This window comes from Haemaphysalis longicornis, unplaced genomic scaffold (assembly GCF_048455015.1).
Source record: "Haemaphysalis longicornis isolate Haplotype H1 unplaced genomic scaffold, Haemaphysalis longicornis Haplotype H1 scaffold_1, whole genome shotgun sequence".
Classification (NCBI taxonomy): Eukaryota; Metazoa; Arthropoda; class Arachnida; order Ixodida; family Ixodidae; genus Haemaphysalis; species Haemaphysalis longicornis.
In genome coordinates, this window is record NW_027526203.1 from 384715048 (window position 1) to 384736792 (window position 21745).

The 21745-nt window shown below is 48.0% G+C and overlaps 2 protein-coding genes across 2 annotated transcripts in view; both read right to left on the minus strand.

Moving 5' to 3' along the window:
• Positions 1–21317, minus strand: part of LOC144155227 (uncharacterized) — a 34868-nt gene extending 13551 nt beyond the window's left edge. Inside the window, exon 1 of the mRNA XM_077686553.1 lies at positions 21184–21317. The gene's annotated coding sequence lies outside the window, so the exon portion shown is untranslated. The remainder of the gene's footprint in view (positions 1–21183) is intronic.
• On the minus strand, positions 17741–21430 carry LOC144155226 (retinitis pigmentosa 9 protein-like). Its single transcript, XM_077686552.1, has 5 exons — positions 21224–21430; positions 20977–21137; positions 20820–20911; positions 20679–20740; positions 17741–18055 (listed from the first exon to the last, which is right to left on the minus strand). Exons 1-5 carry the CDS (start codon positions 21352–21354, stop codon positions 17863–17865), a joined length of 639 nt encoding a protein of 212 aa, XP_077542678.1. The 5' UTR covers positions 21355–21430; the 3' UTR covers positions 17741–17862.
• Between the last annotated feature and the right edge of the window lie 315 nt (positions 21431–21745).

Genomic DNA, 21745 nt, shown 5'->3' on the forward strand with positions numbered 1-21745 from the left:
GCAGCATGCAGGACTTTCAATGCTAAGTTCACATGTACAGTCCATTTTGGTATTTCGCAACAGAAAATTTAGCCTTGACATGTGAACAAAAATGTTAGCGCTCGTTCAACAAGCCAGGCGCTCAGCGCTCGTCTTGTCTGCTTCCTTTGTCCCCGCCTTTTTCGCGCTGTCGTTCAGATGACACCGTACCAACTCGCCCAGCTCACCACTCTGTTAGTTTATTTCTACTACACAGGGCTCTTTTACATGTTCTAGCCCCGCCTCGCTCGCCTCCCTGATCGCCATTTGTGTCAACTCCCGCATCGCATCGTGGTACAAAAGTCAGGGTTCCCGTCTGCCCCCGCTCAAGCCCTTTCTTTGGGCCTCTGGGTCTACAGTCAGGTAGAGCACGACGTATCAGCGGCTTCTTGTGCCCCGAATGGTCTCGTAATGGCCGGCAGTTCAAGACCAATCTTCGTGTCGTGTGTGAGCAACACGCTGCCAACGGTCAACGCCCAAGCCGTACTGCCTTTTCCCAGTGGTGCAAGATTGAGGCTAGGACTACCGAAGTCCTTTGGGCGTCCGCTCTACCGAATCCATCCCGGAGAAAAAGGACAGTCCCCCATGAAGGTGACGTAATCGTTCTCGGTGATCAATCGGTTCCACCCACGGTGATTAACGTTCTGCGAAAAGGTCCTAAGTTTGCCTCAAAACCTAACGTGCCCCTTGTGGATAAACTTATGTTCCTTAGGAATATTCAAAAGTGTCTGATGAGTGCCGGCCGCGCTGTCTGTATGATTGCCTGGGCGTTGTGGCGAAGATCGTAGGCGGCAAGCGTGAGTCTAGGTCGTTATCCTATGTTGTCAATTATTTGGTGGGCCAGGGGTTCAGGTTGATGGAAACGGACAACAAGGATATGTTTGCGATTATTCCGGATGGCCTGAAGAACTTTGTACAAGTCGCTGATAAGGACAAGAAGTTCAGGCAGAAGGCATATGCTTTGCTTATTCACGTGACTTTGAAAGCCTGGCAGCCGATGTTAAGAAGTCCGAAAAACCTTGTCTAGACATCTTTTTTTCTGCCAAAACCGTTAAGAGTGGCGTGCTGTTCCGCGCTATTGTGAACGGAACAAAATATGTGGCAGCATGTCAGGTTCGGGAGACAATAATAATTACAAAAAGAAATTGTAAACGAGACTAGATGTTTATCATGCTTGAAACCCAAACGATACACACACACACTAAGGTAAAGGATATTGGAAAACTCACAAATAATGGGTAACGGCGACAAAACTATACGAAACGGTAAAGAGTACGAGCTACCGCGAAACAGTCAAAGTTGGGAATTGGAAAAAGTCACAATACGTGTTCACTGCTGGAACGGGGTTGTACCACGCTCCGAGAAGCAGCACCGTGGTGTTGCGGTGTTGCGAGGTCCAGGCGACGTGTCGTAGACGCAGCGGTAGAGCGCGCTCCGAGCTCCCGCCGCGTAGCAGCAGACGCAGCTCTCTTGGGGCGTCGTGGTCCTCAACCGATGTCCGGCGAGACGTCTTCCTCCCGGAGATGTCCTGGAGGTTGCGCCTGTGGCGGACCTTTTGGGGCAGGCACGGATCTGGTCGCCAGACCGCCGCGCATCACTCTCCACACGCCTCTCGGTGTTCTTTTTTTTCGGGATTCCCTTCTGCCGCTGGCCGCTGTTGCTGGAGGCTTCCGATTGGCCGGCGGCCGGCGCAGCTCGTGCTCTGGTCGCGAGCACTCGGCGCCATACCAGGTGTCAATGAACTTGGAGGAACATCTCACGCGTGTCGTCTGCTTCGCTTTCACTTCATGAAAATATCCCCCCACTTAAGCATTTTTCACCGAAAAATGTTCTTACCCCACGCACAGTTCAGTATCACTTCACCAAAAAACTGTTCGCAGTCCATAATACTTCAAGGCTCCAATTTCATTACTACAATATTTACACACGACGCTCAAGTGGTACACACGGACCAGGTTTCAGCCGAAAAGACAAGCCGGGGGGAAATTCGTACCTTTTCTGACAATCATTGCGGTGCCATCCCGTGCCTCTTTCGTACACACGTAGAGTAGCGTAGTGATGAGGCTTTCCCCATAAGTCACAAGCTACCCACGCCCGTGCAAACTCTCTGACCGACCGTGACCGTGGCACACGCAGGGAAACAAACCTTTTGGTAGATTTTTGATTTCGTAGGCTACTGGTGAGTTCTGACATAGTTCTTTTTGAGGTACTATGCATCCTTTGCTTGGCGGCTTTTGAAATTCGCCTCTTCGTCCGACTAGAAAAGCGCCTTCTTAGCTTATAAGGAGGGTGCTTTATTCTCGGCGCTACTTGGTCTCTTTGGACTGAAGTCTTGGGTGGTTCAGCTTTTCTGTCTGAAGTCGGGGACTTTTCATATACAGAGCGGTGAATATCAGGCAAGATGTCTTGATTTACGGTTATCGTTAATCTTGGACTCAGCAGGCCCGCAAACAGTCAAGTGCGACGCTACCCTAAGCGTTTAAGTGAAGTTTCTTGAACGTCATTTGATTGAAAGGCCGCCTGATGTTCGATGGTATCGTGATCACACCGTTCATCGGCATCTCGTGCATCTTCAAAAGAGGTCAAAGGTTCGTCTGCGCTGAAGCGCGGTATTAAGAAAGCTACTTAATAAAAGCTTTTGCCGCCATCCTTAGATTGACGTGCCGCCTTTAGCGTGGCTTCAATTTCCGCGAGCTGTAGCTTTAGCGGCAGTTTCTTTTAGATGCAAAGCATCTCTTAGTCGACCCTCCGTCGTCCGGCGTCCGCACCTCTCCTTCTCTCCACAACAGCTGTGATAACGCCGCTCTCTCTCCCCTTCTCCTCTCCACACCACCTGTGCGCTAGCGCGCACTGCTCCTCCTCTCCCCTCTGTACACCAGCTGTCCAATCACGCTCATGCGCGCTGCTCCTCCTCTCCACTCCATCTGCTCTGCAAATAAATCCGTCCGCGCTCCGCTCAGTTGCTTCTTCGGTACTGCGCCATCCGATGACTGCAAATGGACGCTAACGGTTCCGTCAGCGAACTGGCTGGCACACCTTCAACTAGCGCCAGCCAGCACACTGTCAGAACCGCGAGCACCTCCGAAGACAAGGCTGAATGCACAGAGGAGAGCTCGCGATGCCGAACGTAAACGGCAGCGTCGAGCAGCGGATTCCTCGCTTCGAGAACGAGAAGCCGCTTTGAAACGCCAGCGGCGAGTAGCTGATCCAGATGGCGTTCGGCAACGTGACAACGCTTCGAAACGCCAGCGTCGAACAGCGGATTCCTCGCTTCGAGAACGAGAAGCCGCAAAACGTTCCCTACTACTCGATAAATAAAGAAGGCATTTAATACGCTACTACACGTGTCTTTACTCTAACAACCAATTAACACGCTACTACTCCACGGTTTTGCATCCCCTCAGGGTTCCCACGTGGAAAGATGGTGTAATTTTTCAATTTTTTCACGCGCTCGCACGTGCTCATCACGCTCCTTCTCTATTACCGCACGTGCTTTCTCCATTTCGACAATATTTTTGAGCGATTCTAGCTCTAATGCCTTCTCTTCCCGCCAGTATCTCTGCTCCTCAAGCACCCACTGCTCAATCTCATCACCGCTTAAGCCTAGGCACTCCCCTAGTTCAATTATATATGCTATAGCTCTCCTGTGTCCATTTCGGGCTGCGGTTTTTTAGGGGTATGCAAACGAACTAGCCTCGTCCTGTCGCGGACGCCAATTACTGTCTGGTTCGCGAGGCAATAATAATTACAAAAAGAAATTGTAAACGAGACTAGTTGTTTATTATGCTTGAAACTCAAACCACAGACACACACACACACACTAAGGTAAAGAACATTGGAAAACTCACAAATAATGGGTAACGGCGACAAAACTATACGAAACGGTAAAGAGTACGAGCTACCGCGAAACAGTCAAAGTTGGGAATTGGAAAAAGTCACAATACGTATTCGCTGCTGGAACGGGGTTGTCCCACGCGTCCGAGAAGCAGCGCCGTGGTGTTGCGGTGTTGCGAGGTCCAGGCGGACGTGTCGTAGACGCAGCGGTAGAGCGCGCTCCGAGCTCCCGCCGCGTAAGGTCCTTACCGCCGCGTAGTAGCAGACGCAGCTCTCTTGGGGCGTCGTGGTCCTCAACCGATGTCCGGCGAGCCGTCTTCCTCGCGGAGATGTCCTGGAGGTTGCGCCTGTGGAGGACCTTTTGGGGCACGGCACGGATCTGGTCGCCAGACCGCCGCGCATCCCGGTCACTCTCTACACGTCTCTCGGTGTTCTTTTTTTTTTTTCGGGATTCTCTTCTGCCGCCGGCCGCTGTTGCTGGAGGCTTCCGATTGGCCGGCGGCCGGCGCAGCTCGTGCTCTGGTCGCGAGCCCTCGGCGCCGTAGCAGATGTCAATGAACTTGGAGGAACATCTCGCGCGTGTCGTCTGCTTCGTTTTCACTTCATGCCACAGCATGTGGCCTCTGGCTTCCTACAAACTCATTTGACCTCTTTGAAGGTGGAAGATTCCTACCGCATTACGAATTCGGAAGCGCTGGCGCATCTTCTTCAGGCTGATAATCCAGGGCGCTGTCAAGTTATCAGTGTTGATGTTACTGACTTTTTCTACTCATTGCCTCACGATGAACTGATGGAAAGTGTAAAAGTATGCATCGTTGCGAGCAATGATGAGCTGGCCTTCAGGAGCTCTACCGGGCTACGCAGTCCGTCCTTCATGGAACTCCTGTCCTTCTACCTCAAGTCGACAGCTGTTGGCTTTAAAGGAACCCTTTTTATTTAAAAAAAAGGTGTGTGTATAGAGTTACCCCGGTGTTGAGCGAAATTTTCCTGGGCATAGTGGACAGGAAGCTTGCCGTCAGCCTAGAAGGGAAGGTTGTACATGTGTGCCGATGCGTTGATGTCTTACTGGTGATGTTTGAAACAGCAGATTACGCCAATTCAGGGGTGGTATTCCAGAAGGCCCGAGTTTGAGCGAAACTCGGGATAGGCGGAGCGGTGGTGATAATAATAAGCTCATGATAATATTTCGGGGCAGGGTTAAAACGCATTAAAAATGCGATTCATGCTATTCATGCAGCGTTTTCTTCGGTGGCCTTCAATATATCACAGGCCGGGGAGTTTTCTCCTTTTCTCCGCAACGTGGAGGGGTCTCTTTCCGGTCTGATGTTACAAAAAAGTAGGCATGGCTGCCTGGTTGCAAGCGCGCACTCAAGCTGGTATCGCGTTTTTGAAGCAATAAACGTTTGTTGTCCGGTGGTCTCGTTGAAAGGGGAGTACTGCGTTTGTCACTCCACTCAAACTCCACGCGCACAAAACACAAAAGAAACGCCAAAACTGTGCGTACAGGTTCAGGCATAGAAGATGTTGGTACACAGCGCCGGCGACGGTGGATCGTCACAGAAAATGCGAGAAATAAGCCGCGAAGTTGACCAGCGACCATGGAGGAAAGAATGCCAGCGACAGACAATGGGACAGCCATGGCCGCAATGACGTCGTTTTAGGCAACGTTGGTTTAGGCCATGCCAGGGGTGCATAACGAGGAAAATTGAAAAGAGTGCGGTTGGTTTTTTCGCGTCTTTCACAGCGATTTGCGCACCCACCGCTTCACGTGCACGTGTATATTTGGCTCAGGTATTCCTGGCAGTGTAATCTATGCGTCGCGCAGGTTTTTTTTTCGCTGCTCAAAGAATGTTGCAGGGTCCCTTTAAGGAGGAAGGAGATTTTGTACCAGAAAAACCCTGCTAAACTATTGTCAGAATGCCTATGGACTTTAAAGGCCAACTCCAACGAAATTTTCGGCTCCTTAAATACGCTATTTTCCGGTAGTAGTACCCTAAAAGTTGCTACCTGCAAAATTTGGTGGCCCAAATATGCGTCGCTGCATCGTAAACGAAGATCAACAACGCTCTTTTCAAACCGAAACTGGAAAAAAAGGGCGGCCATTACAGCCGGCCGGAAGTGACGTCACACTCAGAAATCAAGCGGGCGCAGCCGGCGGATTCTCCCAGGGCTGCCTGTGAGAAGACGGCGCGCATTCGATGTGTTTCGGATCGTCCGTTTCTTCAAACATTTAAAACATGCGCGAAAAGGAGTTGGGAAGTTCATGCAACCACAATTGTTTCGCTGTGAGCTGCCTCGAGCGCGGCCTGTAGGGGCGCCACTGAAATCCCCCTAGCGGCCCGTTTCGAAAGCAGGCGCGGGAGTCTCCGTCCCACTCCCCACTGTCGCCGCTGCTTTTGCGGCATGTTCACGACTGAGATTTATTGTTTGCGGGCGTTGGAAATCCATGCTTATGTGGAGCAGTCACTCTGTTTGCAAATGGGGTGTGTTTACGAGAGTGCAAATGTTTCTGACGCGATCTTAGTGTGGTATATTCGGTCTGTATAAGCGCCAGGTGTGTGTCACAGGCCAGCGTCGCGGAACCGGCGTATGCATGGACCTGATTGTAGTTACACTACCCTGAATTTACTAGCAGCGTCTCTGTAACCACCAGTTCCTCAGATGTTCATGCTACGGGTATACACTACGATGTAAATCAGTTTTGTGCGCCTACATATTCAGCGGAACACTAATACCTGACGGCACGCCAGTTACGTTTGTCAATCATACCTCATATATTGATCACCACCATTTACAAGCCAGTGCGTGTTAATTTCGGGAATATTGAACGTAAGTACGACGGATAATTCAGAATTATACTCGGGGATCAGCACACGACAGAGAAGTCTTGTCGTGAGGTGAGCACCCGCAAACATTCATCTGCTACGTATAGGCGGCGGACAGCGCCCAGAGGGCGACACGCAGCCCGCGACACCCAACGGCAAATATGCGTAACACTGGGTCGGTCCCCGCAAGCCGTTACGTTCCTGGCTGGGGGGCGCTCCTCTTTTAAATGCAGAGCATTTCTTTAACTCACATGTAGCGTCCGCCGTCCGTCCGCAACAGCTCAGCGCGCAGGTGCGCCCTCTCCCCCCACTCCTCCTCTCCCGCATCACGCTACCCTCCTCGCTCTCAACAACAGGTCCGCACCCCTCCCCCTACACTATATAAAAAAATAATACTTATCGGCGCCTGGTTTCGATCCCACGACCCTGCGGGCGGAACGCAAGTACATGGTGCTCTTCCCACTGCGCCACAAAGCCGACACAGAATCAAAGGCTACGAACGCGCCTTATATCCTTGACTCATTCAAACTACGTCAAGAAGCTGCTGATACAACGCATTCACTACCTGTGGGCGGAACACGAGGTACATGGTGCTCTTCCCACTGCGCCACAAAACCGACACAGAATCAAAGGCTACGTCAAGAAGCTGCTGATACAACGCATTCACTACCACCAACTCCCCAAACACTAAACGTTAACGCAATACACCCACCCCCTATGCGACGCATTTACTCGAGTCCCCCTCGCGGGGAGATGGACCCATTTTTGCAGCGCGGATGAAGCTTATTAGTCGCCCATTTTAGGTTTAAAACGAAGTAAGCGATTGTACAGTAATCCTGCCCCATAGTGCAGGTGAATGGAAAAGGATTTATTCGGTTGAATTTACGTATGGAAATGCATATAAAGGCCGCAAAGGAGTGATGCCCAGAAGAAAAACGCGTGTACAGCCTGCCTGCGGCCAAAACTTCCTCAAGATCAGCATGTTTCCCTTCAAAAGAAGACGTAATTTATATTGTTCAATCCACAAAATAGGAGGCTTTGCCTGCAAATATATCAGACGTTGCGCGATGTTTCCGAGCGAGGTATTCCATCCATGTGAGTGCACATGCGACTGCAGAACTGCTAACTGGACCACATGGGTGTTACGTATGGGTATTTGATCCGAATGTGATGCTCCATACATGTAACAGTATGAAATTCACATTTGTTTGGGTATAGCGAAAGTGCTGCCGCTAATAAGTGCCCACTCTCCCGAGAAACGTTTGGGCTTCCAGGTGTAGCCCAGTGCGCCAGCTGTATAAAAACACGCCCCAATAAAGAAACTCTTCACGATAAGGCTACCACAAGAAATTCCATCGGGTGGGGAGGGGGAGGGGGAGGGAGAACATCTAATAGGCGTATCGGAATGAATTACGGAATATTCATATTCGGGCATATTTTTCTCCCTACGCCAATGGGTCCGGCGTGAGACCTCTCTTCGAATGAAATATATGCTCTATTACCGTCAACAACTTTGCAACAAAAGCCACGGGAGAAAAATTTAGTTCCTTGGGGACACCCCTCACTGGTTCGGAGTGACCGGAATCACAACGGATGGGATAAATAAAGTTTGTGTTCCTCCTCCTCCTCCCCGAGCGCGAAAATTTCGTCCTGCGTTCATATATTTGCAAATTTTATTGCGGAACGTCTTATCTCTATTTTTCTTTGCTTTTCAATGGCTTAGACAACAATTTAATTGCTTCTTTTGCAAGAAGAGGCGGTGATTTCATGCTATCCAATAGCTCGCGAAACATTTGGGAACGTTACCTCCTATAAGTGTCCACCCGATATATGTGTTTATATGTATTTAATAGGGCGATATAAGCACGTGAAAAATTAGATGAAGCAGAGTAGAACCGCTGTGTGATAAACTACGCTGCTCTAACTGTGTTTGGGGGCACTCTTTACTACCAAATTTAATGTGCACTTGTGTATTTACCGCCTGCTAACCAGCCTACTAACAAGCGGTTCGTACACCACGAAAGCATGTAATCCGCTTGCTTCGTGTGGGCTTTTCAAGATTCAGTAACCACGCTTCGTACCTGCGAAAAAAAAAAGAGAGAGAGAAGAACAATCCGCGGGAGAATGCAAAGCCTTGAACACACGCTTCCCAGTTGTGTCAAGCTACGGCTCGGCAGCAAGGCGACATCATTTTATCGGCGCCCCGTTTTATTTGGAGGCTTCCTACTACTGTAATAAATTCTGCATTACTTTGTTGCAGTATGTGGTAGATATACACGCAAATAACGTGATGACACACGTTTTCGCAAAGTTGCGTTCACGGGAGATGAAGGCGGTGAGCGCGGCGGGACCGACCCAGAGTTGCGCAGGTCTGCCGCGGCTGGCGCTGCGCTCGCGCGGCAAACTTCGCTGATACGCCTCGAGCATGGGCCTCGAGCTTCGCGATCGCTTCGCCGCCTGCCGCCGCTTCTCCGCGGCGTTGACGGGAATTGCGCTGCGTGGCTGATAGGGGCTCGTGCAGTGTTCTGGTTCTGTTTTGCTTCTGTTCGCCTGAAAGCGAACAGAAGCAAAACAGAACCAGAACACGGCAAGCAAACTGAAAGCGAGAAATTTAGTGTCAGTACTCCTTTAAAGGTGTTGTGCCACCAAATTTGTTGCTTGTGCATTCTTTGTTGCAAACGTTTTATAATTCATTAGAAAGCATGATACATGCTCTCACACGCACATATTCTGAGTGAAAAATTTATTATCGCACGATTCATGTGAACAGGATTCGGTTTCGGTTTCTGGGCGCCGATTCAAGCAGTGACGTCACAGCGTTGCGCCATAGCCTCCTTTAGTAGGTTATATAGGAGGCTATGGTTGCGCGGACGCTCTGCCACGCGTGTCTACCATGCGGCGCTGCGGTACGTTGCGACTTTACTGCGGCGTCTGCTCCTCCACATACGTGCTTCACCACGGAAGTAAACACGCCAACTCGTCACGTCAAGCCGCGACAGCTCCGACCTGGATTCTTTGTCTGCATCCTCGGATGCAGACAAATGAAAACCATGGATTTGCAAACCATAAAAATGCTTAAAAAACGCAAAAAAAAAAAAGCTGCCCCCGCCGCGAATCGAACCGGCAACGTTGACCGGATGGGCGGAACGCGCGAGACCACTGAGCCAGCGAACAAACGATTCCGCTTCGCGATATGGCCGGTGTACTAGATGGAGGCCCATCCTTGGAGTCGTACGTCGGTGTTTACTAGCTAGTTTACAGAATTCCTGGCTTGTAAACTCACATTTTTTAAATAGCGCTTGCGCAGCAAGGTTCCGCGAAGCCCCCGCGACAGCTTATCGCCATCAACTCTGCTCTTCTGCGAAAGCGCTCGCAAAAATAAGTGTGCCCGGCTGCGACTGCGATTTTGCACTGAAGGGATAGTGCTTGCCGTACTTTGGTTTTACGTTTTACGTTAAAAACCTTTGCCGATACTGATCCCTTATTACCCAAATTACCCTACGTAACTGTTCTTCTGCACGAAACTGACCTTATATTTTCTACAGGCGAGCCGATCGCACACACATTCCGGGGTAGCGGCGTCGCCGAAGAGCACGGCCGAAGCGTCGAACGCCAAAATACGGATCGCATTAGCGCTAGTGTTGAGTTGTATGGGCTTCATGGAACTTACTGAGCTTATTACCCTCCAGAAACTAACAAAATAGAGCCGCGTTCATTGCGGCACGAATGTTGTCGGGGCGCAGTTGTCGCTTCTTGGTCGATTGACGACGCGTCGTGCGACCAGTCAGGCGACCGGTTTTGTTGGCGTCTTCGGTCGGCGAGTCAGTCACACTATGGCGACTTTCCATCGGCCGACGTGTTTGTGTCGCCGTCGGCGTGGTGTGACAACGCGGTCTGGCAATTCGGCAGTCGGCCGATGTTTTAACGACTCGCCGGCGTCGCGTCGTCGTCGCCGTCGTATCGGCATAGTGTGTCGATACGACCAAGCGACCAAACAAACTGTGGTAACTGGAGTTCACGTTCACGTCGCCCGAGTCGCTAGCGTTGTATGACGTCACAAACTTTGCGGCGCTGGCAATTCACTGACGTCATGGTTAGTGGCGCTAGCGATGGGTCCCGATTTCCAGAAGAGCATTTAGGTAATTTTTAGAAACGAATTAAAATATATATTAAGCGCTTGCTGTACCCAGCACTTCGTGTTGAGGGTCGTTGCATGCAGAGGAAGCCTACAGCAGGCTTTTTACAGACTTAAAATTTGGTGGCACAACACCTTTAACTCCTCGCCCTATTTCCTCCAAGTATTTACCCCAGTTTCAGTATGTCCCAACTAGACCAACAAATCTTAGTGCTGTCGTTCTACTGGCGTCACTTCCGTGACGGATATGACGTAAGTGAAATCTTCGTGAATCCCGGAATCAAACACTTTTGAGTTAAAATCGTCATTACGAGGGGGGCAATCATCCGCCGCAAAGTTCAGCCTAACACATCAGTAGGCGGACCTGTGGGCAGTCCGGCCGGCTTCTTCCAGCGCGCGTTTCCCCACCCACTGCCTCGAGCGTCGTTCTCTAGCCGCGGCAGCAATTTGCACTCGCAGCGGCTGCGTCACGTCCACGGTCGCTTTTTAATTAAGCGGTTGACGAGATTATTACGTAAGGGCATTCGCGGAAACTGCCGGCGACGGGGATTTGACAGTGCTATTGGCGGTGAGCGCGAACACGGGCGGCGCTGCGAAGCGCGCCTCCGTGACGTCGGCATAGGGATTCTCGCATTTGTCGTCTGCTTCAATCGGGCTCGCTCTCCTGGCTGTTTATTTGCGCTCGTTTAACTTTTTATGCTTGTACGCAGCAGATTTTGAGTATCCGCAACTTTTTATCATAATAAAAGACTTAAAATCGCATGCACTAGCTCAGTGCGTGATTTAAAGCATAGTTGTTGATACCGCTCCGGAAGGAAACATTGCCGGCGTCATCCCATTCCTTGCGAAGACGGTCCTGTGCGGAGCGTGAAGAGTCGAAGCTAGGCGTCAGCTTCTATACTCAGCAATCTTTCTAACAAAGGGAACAGTCAGAGTTTAATAGCCGACAGCAGCGAAGATGCAAGACCGAAACAAATTCCAGGCGTTAGGGGCTGTCGGCTTTGACAGAAGGCATTACGATTCGCGGTAATAGTATGTATGGTAAAACAGTTGCAACCTTGCCGAACGCTCGCAAGTATTGTATCACATCAGTTTACGTTGTCATGGCACGAAAGTACTATGCCGACATGCGCTATGGCGCGCAAAAAAATGTACGTTGAGTTCCAAATAACCTAGCTGTATAGGCGCGTGCTGGTTTTATACAAGGCTTCCAACCAGTATGGGGGCTTATTGAGCAAAATGAGCAACGTGTACGTTAAAAATACAGCAACAGTAGGGTAAATTTGTTCAGACTTGGAGGGATATTTCTGTAGATTTCCCACGGCCATATCATCCCATTATTCAGATACGCGTTATAGTAAAGCTATACTCGAGGAGCAGAAAACTTTATTTCACAGTAAAATCGGCGGGCTCCTCAGTCCAGGACAAGAGAGTAAATGTTTTTCTTCAATTCATAAAACGCCATCCTGATTAGGCCAGGATTTGTTCTTTACGCCTGAAGCGGTTTGAAAACAAGAAAGAGCTGCTTGGACATATTCATCGGTTTCGATTCTGGTTATACTGAAAACCGGCACGTATACGATTTATTGCGTTCGTTACAGAGTATATCAAGCCTTCAACTCCGTAATAATTTCATTGGTTACGATAGAAATTCGGGTCACAAAAGCCGCCTTCAAGTATTGTGGACAACGTTGTCAGCATCGTTGCGCTGGGGCGTAGCACCAACCTCCTTACTTCATCTGAATAAACAACGCACGCTGCGGATATGAACCTTCTAGCACGTAGCCATAACGAAAGCCAATTTGTGAAGGTCCACACGTACTTTGTGGGCCTCCCAAACATCCCCAAACCTCCTAATAAGGCCTTTGTGAAGCGGCGGAAAGATTAATGCGTTGGGCACGGAAAAAAAATCGTCCGATACAAGTGAACAATGAAAGAAATAGACGACAGCCGTTTTAATTTTTTCTGTGCGATGCCCGTGTAGGGGATAGCTGCTTGGTGCGTAGCATTAGTCTGTTGAGTCTTCATGAGAGCACCTCGAAAATACTGTAGGGAAGCCTACGCATTTTGAATATTTATCGAGGAGCTCTGAGCACTGAACCTCGCAAATAAGCTAGAAAGGACGAGTTACACACGATCATCTCGAAAGTTGGTCTCTCGCTCCTCGTGTGTTGCAGACTTGTGCGGGATACAGCTTGAAATTATTCAGAGCTGTCAGAAGCTGGCAAAATAGCTGAATTACTGGGAATACGCTTTTTAATGCTCTAAAGCATCAAACCGGGCGGGTTCTAGCCCACGCACTGCTGCCCCTCACATGGCGCGAGGCGCGGGTGTAGCAGACGACAGCGGCGCGAATCCCTAAGCTGAAGTCAGAGCCAAGGGAGCGCCACTCAAACATCTCACCGCCAATATGGCAGCTCTGCTCTGTGAATTGTGATACCCGTCCGACAGTCACGTGGACAGCTTTGTTTATACAAAATCGCACGTTTCACGGCACCCGCTGAAAACGAAACTGCGACTGGCCGCATTAAAAACGTCTCTAATTAAACAGCCGTCACACGCTGAAGCAAATGAGGTTTGCATAGTATATGATAAGTAGGTCATTAGCTACTTATCGCAACAAAAAAAAAAAATCAAGATACAAACTTTTTCTGTCAGTGCCCGTACAGCCCAGATTTCCGACACCCAGGGGAACAGGCTGGGTTTAGACAATGATACTCAACAATAGATCACATTCATGTAATCAATCAAGTGATAGATAAATACGCAGAATATAAACCTTTCTACACGGCATTTATAGACTAAGAAAAAACGTTTGATTCAGTAGGCATTGCGGCTGTGCTAGAAGCATTAAAACTAGAGGGAATAGAGGAGACTTGCATAATGACTCTCAGACGACACATAAGGGTTGTACAGGAAAGATAATCCTCCACACACAAAACAAAGCGAAAAGTTCCCAACAATCAGAAGGCAGTACCAAAAAGGCAGTACCATATTGCCAAAATTATTCACAGCATGTCTGCAGCAACACACCAGGAAGCTTGGCCGGGAAAAAGCAGGTTTACGGATAACTGGGAAATATTTGAGTAATTTGAGGTTTTCAGAAGACATGAACTTGTTTGGCGAGTCCAGAGAACACAAGCAAAGAATGCTTCAGGAATTACAATCAGAAAGCTTGGCCACAGGGCTAAATATCAATATATCAAAACGTAGTAATGATAAACCCACCTCGGAGGCTCAGTGGCTATGGCGTTGCGCTGCTGAGCACAAGGACGCAGGTTTGATTACCGGCCACCGCGGCCGCTTTTCTGATGGATGCGAAAAGCGAAAATGCCCGTGTGTTAGAGGTGGTCAAAATTAGTCCGGAGCCATCCTCTATGGCACGCGTCATTGCCTGTGTATCATCGGCGCGTTCAACCCTACAATCAAAAAATCAAAATCAAAGTAATGATAAATAAACATGCTGGAAGTGCCCTCTTCAGCTTAGATAATGAAGAGCTAGAAAATGAAGAGCTGGAACGAGTGGAAGAATATAACTGCCTTGGACAGGTTAGGGCCAGATTAACCATGCCGAGGACCCGGTTCAAAAATACAAGGCCCCACTCCCCCTTCCCCCCAATTCTACGTTACCCGCTCACCACTCTTGCGACTGGAAGTGCTGGAAGCTTTTAAGAATTCGTTACAAAGAACACATGCCGTATTTACTCGAAGAATCTCCGGAGCTTTATGAACATCGCCTGGGCATCTACTTTCTCGCAGAGCACGTGGAGAGATTGTCATTGGAATTTAACTATACCAGGAGACGAAGAGACATAGACAGCACTAAGATTTGTTGGTCTAGTTGGTACATATTGAAACTGGGGTAAATAGTACGAGGAGTTAAAACTAAAGTTAAAAATACATACACTTAGATGCGAAATCTACGTGTTGTGTGTGCTTCTCCCATTCGTATTTACCTTTAGCGCAGTTTACCTTTGTTTCAATAGGCATCTTCCTTCGAAAATCAGGAAGCGCATTTGTGAAAAATGGCTTCCTCTATCTGGCAGTGCACGCTATGGTTGCCTGCGTTTGAGCACTGCCGAAGTAGACAGGTAGCCCTTTTTCAGAAACTATCCGCACATCCATACAGTAGAAACACTACCGAGTGCCTTGTTATTTTGTGATTTCATCCAGCAACAGAAATTTAAGCTCTCCTCAGGCAGAGTTCCCATACAAACACTGATATTGCGTATATTGCGCATGCAACTGAGCACAACTAATTTAAATGGTGTATTATTCAAATGTTTTCATCAGTGAGGAGCTAAATCTTTAGGAAAATGTGGCACCTACAGAAAAGGAGATCGATACCGAACTTTTACAACAATGTTTTTAATAACACTCTCAAATACAGAAGCATACATATTTTCATTAATGCACAGATCATTCATTTTTAAACAAGTAACACATTTACATTTTTGCAGGCAATATCCACTTTTACAAGAGCAGGAAACACATTCATATTGCGCATGCTTTTTCTGCTTTTAAATTGCAAAATAAATTTACATTTTTACAAAATTTTTCCGCTTCAACACACTGCAGAAAATAGGGTATGCGTTTCGCCAAAATTACACCTTGAAATAGGATGCGTACACGTATTACCATGTTTTCTCTTTCATTCACCTGTGAAGAAAAGAAACAAAGGTATGTACAATTTACAAGTGTTTTCTTGCCTTTTGCTGGGATACTTTGTTGATGAGATCTTAAACACTGACCCGTCAACAAATCCCAGTCGGGCTGCTCTCTGTGTCGATCAGCTGCATCAGCTCTGTCACTCTACGCGATGCATGGCTTCGGGCGAGTGCAACGTTTTTACCTCAGACTGAGGAACTGTGAGCTGACGTTACGATTAGCCACATTATGCAATGAACAGTCGTTTGGAAGGACTCTTTGTTAAAGTACACCTGTTTCAATCAGGGGAAATCAGCCAAAGGCTTCAACTTTTCCGAACCAAACCATGAAGTCTGCCATTTTTTTCCAGTTCTCGTGGGGTGCCCCCTAAACTCGGGGGGCCCGGTTCATTCGAACCCTTTGAACCATGGATAACCTGCTCCTGATTGTCAGCGCTGATCCCAACAATGAGAAATAAATCCAGCGTAGGGCGCCTTGGCAAGCACTCCCCGATAATGAAAAGTAAGCTAACAATATCACTAAACCAATGCGTACTGCTGGTGATGACATGCGGGGCAGGAACTTGGCGCCTTATTAAAAAACTGGAAAGAAAACTTAGGTCAGTTTTACAGGCTATAAAACGAATAATGTTAGGAGTAACACTCGGGGACAGGAAACAAGCTGCCTGGATCAGAGAACAAACTAGAGTAGAAGATATCATAGTTCAAACAGAGAAAAAGACATGGACTTTGGCTGGTCATGTAGTGAGACGAAACGACAAGCGGTGGACAACTAGGGTAACAGAGTAGATACCAAGAGATGGGTCTAGAAGGGGAAGGATATTTTAAACAGAGTGGCCACCGAGAGACAGACGGGACTCAAAAAATGGGAAGGTCATTAACTTGACGGAGGAACGAAATAAAATTCGGAGGCAAAGAATGGGCTCGAGCAGAGAACAGAAGCGATTGGAGGTCAATGGAGAGGCCTGTGTCCTGTACTGGACTTAAATAGGTGAATGATGATGAGACAGCAAAGTATCTTTCACAAATGTTGACTACCAATGATGTTTAATTGAACTTAAGTGGTTATCTGAGGCCGATTTCTATTAAACAGCGGCCGTCACTCCGAAACGACGCGGAACTGGCAGGCAGAACGACAGAGGCCGTAGTTTTGAGCGTCACTTTGCGCCAAGGACCAGGTGGTCCCCCAGCATGCCCCGTGGGATTTCCACCGTTTCCCGCTCTCCGAAGCTACTCCCAAACTCCAAAATACATACATTTGCATGCCAGCTCCGCGTAGTTTCAAATTGATGCCATCATTTCAGAGCATTCCGCCCTAGGATATATCTTCTGTCCACGTGGTTCACTCAGCCATATATTCAGACACTTTGAAGCTTTTTCAAGTGCCAAGTTGCAGGTTCCTCACTCTTCAAGTTCACATGGTAATTTGCAACCTACCCGCCGCGGTGGCTCAGTGGCTAAGGCGTTGCGCTGCTGAGCACGAGGTCGCGGGTTCGATTCCCGGCCGCGGCGGCCGCTTTTCTGATGGAGGCGAAAAGCAAAAACACCCGTGTGTACGAGATTTCGGCGCACGATAAAGATCCCCAGGTGGTCAAAATTAATCCGGAGCCCTCCACTACGGCGCGCCTCATCGCCTGCGTTGCGTCGGCGCGTTAAACCCTACAATCAATCAGTTTACAACCGGTGCTCTTCAAAACAATGCTACGAGCACCTGGAAGCACAGTGAAGAGTGGCCATAAGAGAGACGGAGGCCTGCTACACTTCCTGAAGCACAGGGAACCTCAGAGGCCAAGATGTTCCACTTCTTAACACACCCTGGCTTGACTCCTGGCCATGAATATTCGCTATCACGATAGCTAATGGCAACCACTTGGAAACATCTTAGTGCTGCAGAAAAACAAACACCAAAAAAAAAAAAACAATGCCGCATTCTTACTCCAACAATGATTTTCCACCACACTATAGTTTTTCTCATGGAAGCAAAAAACCAGAAATAGCAGCATGTACAAAATGTGGCTGTATGTTAGCTAAAGTAACCAGGTTGTCTAAAATAACCTGAAGCCCTGTACTACAGAATGCCTATAAAGAGTTTCTTTGCCGCATGAAATTTTTTTGAATGTTTGATTTTTTCTTGTGTGCCGGCTTGTCAGGGTCAACAGTAAGAGGGCCCAGAGAGCCAGAACACACCCCTGTGTTCATGTCAAGAGCAGATGATTTTGTGCCACATCTGTTGGGCTGCACTCACACCCACACACACCAGCACATCTCCCAGGTCTGTTACTCTGTGCCAAAGCTCAGGAAATTTGGCCTGGAGCAGTTTATTACTCTACTAAACGTGTGCGATGCCAAAAGCCGTGAAGCTGTTGGGACCAAGGGCCAGAAGTCACTTTTTTTTCTGCTGTTTCTTGGATTTGTGATGGCGTTTCTGTTTTTTTCTTGTTTCATGTTTGGAATGGCTGTGCTTGCGGCGCCGCTTTTTTGTCTCCTCTTCCGTACTGCTGCTGCTGCTGCTAGAGGAACTTGAGCTGCTGTCCGAGTCTGACGATTCCTCAAGAAGTGCTTGCAGCTGGCGAACACTGCAAGGCCACAATGCAAGAAGAACGCATAAATCCCAAAATGGTACACAATAACCACTTAACAGAATGGTCACATAACATTTTAACACTTAATACAATTGAGAATAATGCAAGGTTGCACTAGAAAGTGCAACTTCTTAAAATGGCCATAATGATGAGTAACTGTAGCAGAGGTTTGCCCCACGATTTGTGCAGAGGAGCCAGAGGATAAAATAAGTTTAGTTAATGCATGCACATGACGCATTACAGCCCACTTGGCTGAGCCCGATTGGCTGATGCTGACAAGATCAAATGCGAATGAACAGGCATTCTAAGTTTGCAAAACAAGCTATTTGCACTTGGACTTTAGTGAATATTCTTTTTCTAGCACTAAATGGTGGGATACACAAAAAAAGTTCAGAAAAAACACGTAAACATCTATGCCAATGCACCGGTACAGAACTACCACCGGCCAATGCTGTGAAACCTCACTGTCCACTGTGCAGACGATTTTCTGGTACGACATCGAACAAATGGTGCAAATGATACCGCCACTCACGTGACCCTGTATGTTGAGTTGTAGACAGTGTTCTACAAACCAGTTACTTTGAACCAAAACAAAATTCAGTACGCACAGATCTGATCAGAAGTAACAGCGATCGCCGAATGTCATCGCTGCACCATCTAAAAAAACCGGTAGTAACCATGCAAATTTTGGCGCTGCCTCCCAACAGCCTCCCGGTTTATGTTGAATTGCAGTGTTTGGATGCCACGTGGAGTCACCATACCAAATATCCATTTTCGGTATCTTTCTTTATTACATCACTGCTGACATCACAAAACATGATATGCAAAGGGAGAATAAGATGTTGCCCTAAATTGATACATTTATCAGTGAATACAGCATTGTTTTCTGTCGAACGGTACTTATAACATACCAAATCTTTGCAATGAAATAAAGTTGTACGTTGTATTCATGGCCCCTTTAATCAAGCGCTGCCAACCCAGTTTTCTTTTGCATTATTTGTGACGACGTGAGGAAAATTGCACATGACAATACCTGTGTTCACACATTTAGAATTTCCTGCATTATAAACGACCGTCACTGCCACAGTGGCATATCTTATTTTTTGCATTGCAAGCGTATGTCTTAAGGTCATCAACCTTAGCCTGTTTATGGATAAAAGCCTCTCTTATGAGCTCCAACAGTTTTTTCCTGTGCTGCTTGAGCCCATACTTTGCTCTGAACATTTTGTTAATGCTAAAGAATTCCTCCCCATTTCCGCTACCTCTTTGTTGGGGAAACAATCCAACTCCATGCTGCCTCTTGTCTCATGTCTTCGATAGCACAGAAACACCATGAAGCCTTTACCTGTTGTTCTACCCTGACTTAATCATACTATACTACAGTCGAGTCCACTTATAACGGTACCATTTATAACAATATATTGGATATAACGATGAACAGCTATTGCACCGCCAACTTTTGTATTCTTTCTATGGTAAAATAAACCGCTTATTACAATGCTCCAGTGCCACAATATCGGATATAACGATTGAATCCGGTTATATTGTGCTCCAAAAGTGCAACAGTGATGACTAACGACGCGGTTGCGCAGCCTACTCAGGTAGTGTCTTCGAAGGAGGCCCAATGCGTGACACAGTCCCTCGGGGACTTTGTTTCAGCCAAGGACATTTACCTCAGCTAGGTGAAGCACCTGTAGATGCTCTTGGAAAAGATTTTCGCTAGCTTCACACACGGCAAACAAAGGTGACCGGCTGTGGCTTCTTTTCCGCAAATAATAGTAGTACGAGCTTGCTGGAATGCGAATAAAATATTTTGAGCTCTGTTCTGTCATTTTATTTCGCAACCTGCTTATAACAATTATCGGTTATAACGATGGGATTTCCTTGGCTCTTAGATATTGTTATAAGTGGACTTGACTGTATATGCTAATTAATCCCCAAGACTCCTGTAGCAGCACGGCTAAGCTGCCCTCAGTAGCCGGAGTTTATGTGTCGAACATTGCAGGTTCAAATTCCATAGGCACCCGTTTGGACCAAGAGATTCTTAGCACGCCCCAGCTGTATAGCTGGCCTGACCGCTGCTGTTGTCAGGTGCTCTATAGCTGCTAGGGTCTGAGGGTCAAGAGTTCATTGATTGATTGCGGGGTTTAACGCGCCGACGCAACGCAGGCGATGTGTCGCGCCGTAGTGGAGGGCTCCGGATTAATTTTGACCACCTGGGGATCTTCAACGTGCGCCGAAATCTCGTACACACGGGCTTTTTTGTTTTTCGCCTCCGTCAGAACAGCGGCCGCCGCGGCAGGGAATCGAACCAGCGTCCTCGTGCTCAGCAGCACAACGCCTCAGCCACAGAGCCACGGTGGTGGGTGGGTCAAGAGTTCATCTGATTGATCCCGGTGAGGCTGTGACCTAGTACTACACCACGGTGGCCACATCCTATGCTGGTGAGGCAGTGTTGTGTAGCCAACAAAATCATATGCGCAAGTGAATCAGCATACCTAGGTTGCAATCTTACTTTTTAAGGTAGCCAACAAAAGACATTTGAACGAAGGGTTCAGCACACTGTTCCTCTAGCTAGTCCAGGACAAGTGGATTCGTTTTGAAAGGTCGCACTTACCGTTCCTGTTTTTCGATTGCCTTGCTTTCTTTCAGATACTCGTGCATCGGATCCTCATGTACCTAGGAACGAAGTAGCGCTCTGACGCACTTCAAAAACGTTCGGAAGAGATGAAACTTGCAGAGGGCACAAACCACTTACAAATCTAAATTGCTCGCTGGTAGTGTTTCCACTGAGGAACATAGGACACTCCCTGTCTCCTGTCCTATGTCCGTAGGCTTTGCACCGCCAACCTAGTGGGAAAGAGCGTCTAGGATTGAATCTGCCAGGCATCGCGCCTGCTAGAGGATACACGCACATTTCATTACTTTAACCTCCTTCCCCAGGGGCATCCAAAGACCCTTAGTGGGCGCCCTTGACAAAAATTCCCTGGCATTTTGGTTCTCCGGCAAGTCGGGAATACAATCCTCGGGATTCTCTTTTTCCTCTTGAATTAGGCCCGGTGGCGCTTGGTTGTAACTATAAAGAAACCGAAGAGTATAGTTAGCAAAGTCTCAACTGTTACCTGCAACGGTGCGCAAACAACAGCATGCAATACGTAGTACAATGTGTCGATGTGCTTCAGCTCCTGGATTTTTTCACTGTTAAGATGCTGTCGTCCCTCAGATACTAGCGAACCTGGTTTTGTCTCTATTCTCTCTCCACTATTACGGCGATCGAAATTGATAGACATCATAAGCACGGACACATTGCAACAAAACACTGAACCAAGACACACGGCAATGCCACCGAAGCACAATACACAAACCAGCACGCACTTCAAAAGCCTTTACTTCACCAGTTTCACCACATGGAAAGTCGACCCGTAGTTCCTAGCTTACCCGCGTCGTAAAGGCGTGCATGGCGCTGGTAGTAAGGTGTTCGTTAGACAGCGCCTCCGGGAAATACGAACTGAGCGTGCCAGCGTTCTTAACTGAATACGAATAGCCCATACGAGGGCACGAAGTTAATCTTAGTGGGAAAAGTATTACTAGTTTTCACAAACGGTCTATCTATATGGGGGCCATACTTACACTTGTTCGTATTAAAAAAGCGCGAAGTTTGAATCGCGATGATTATTATGCAGA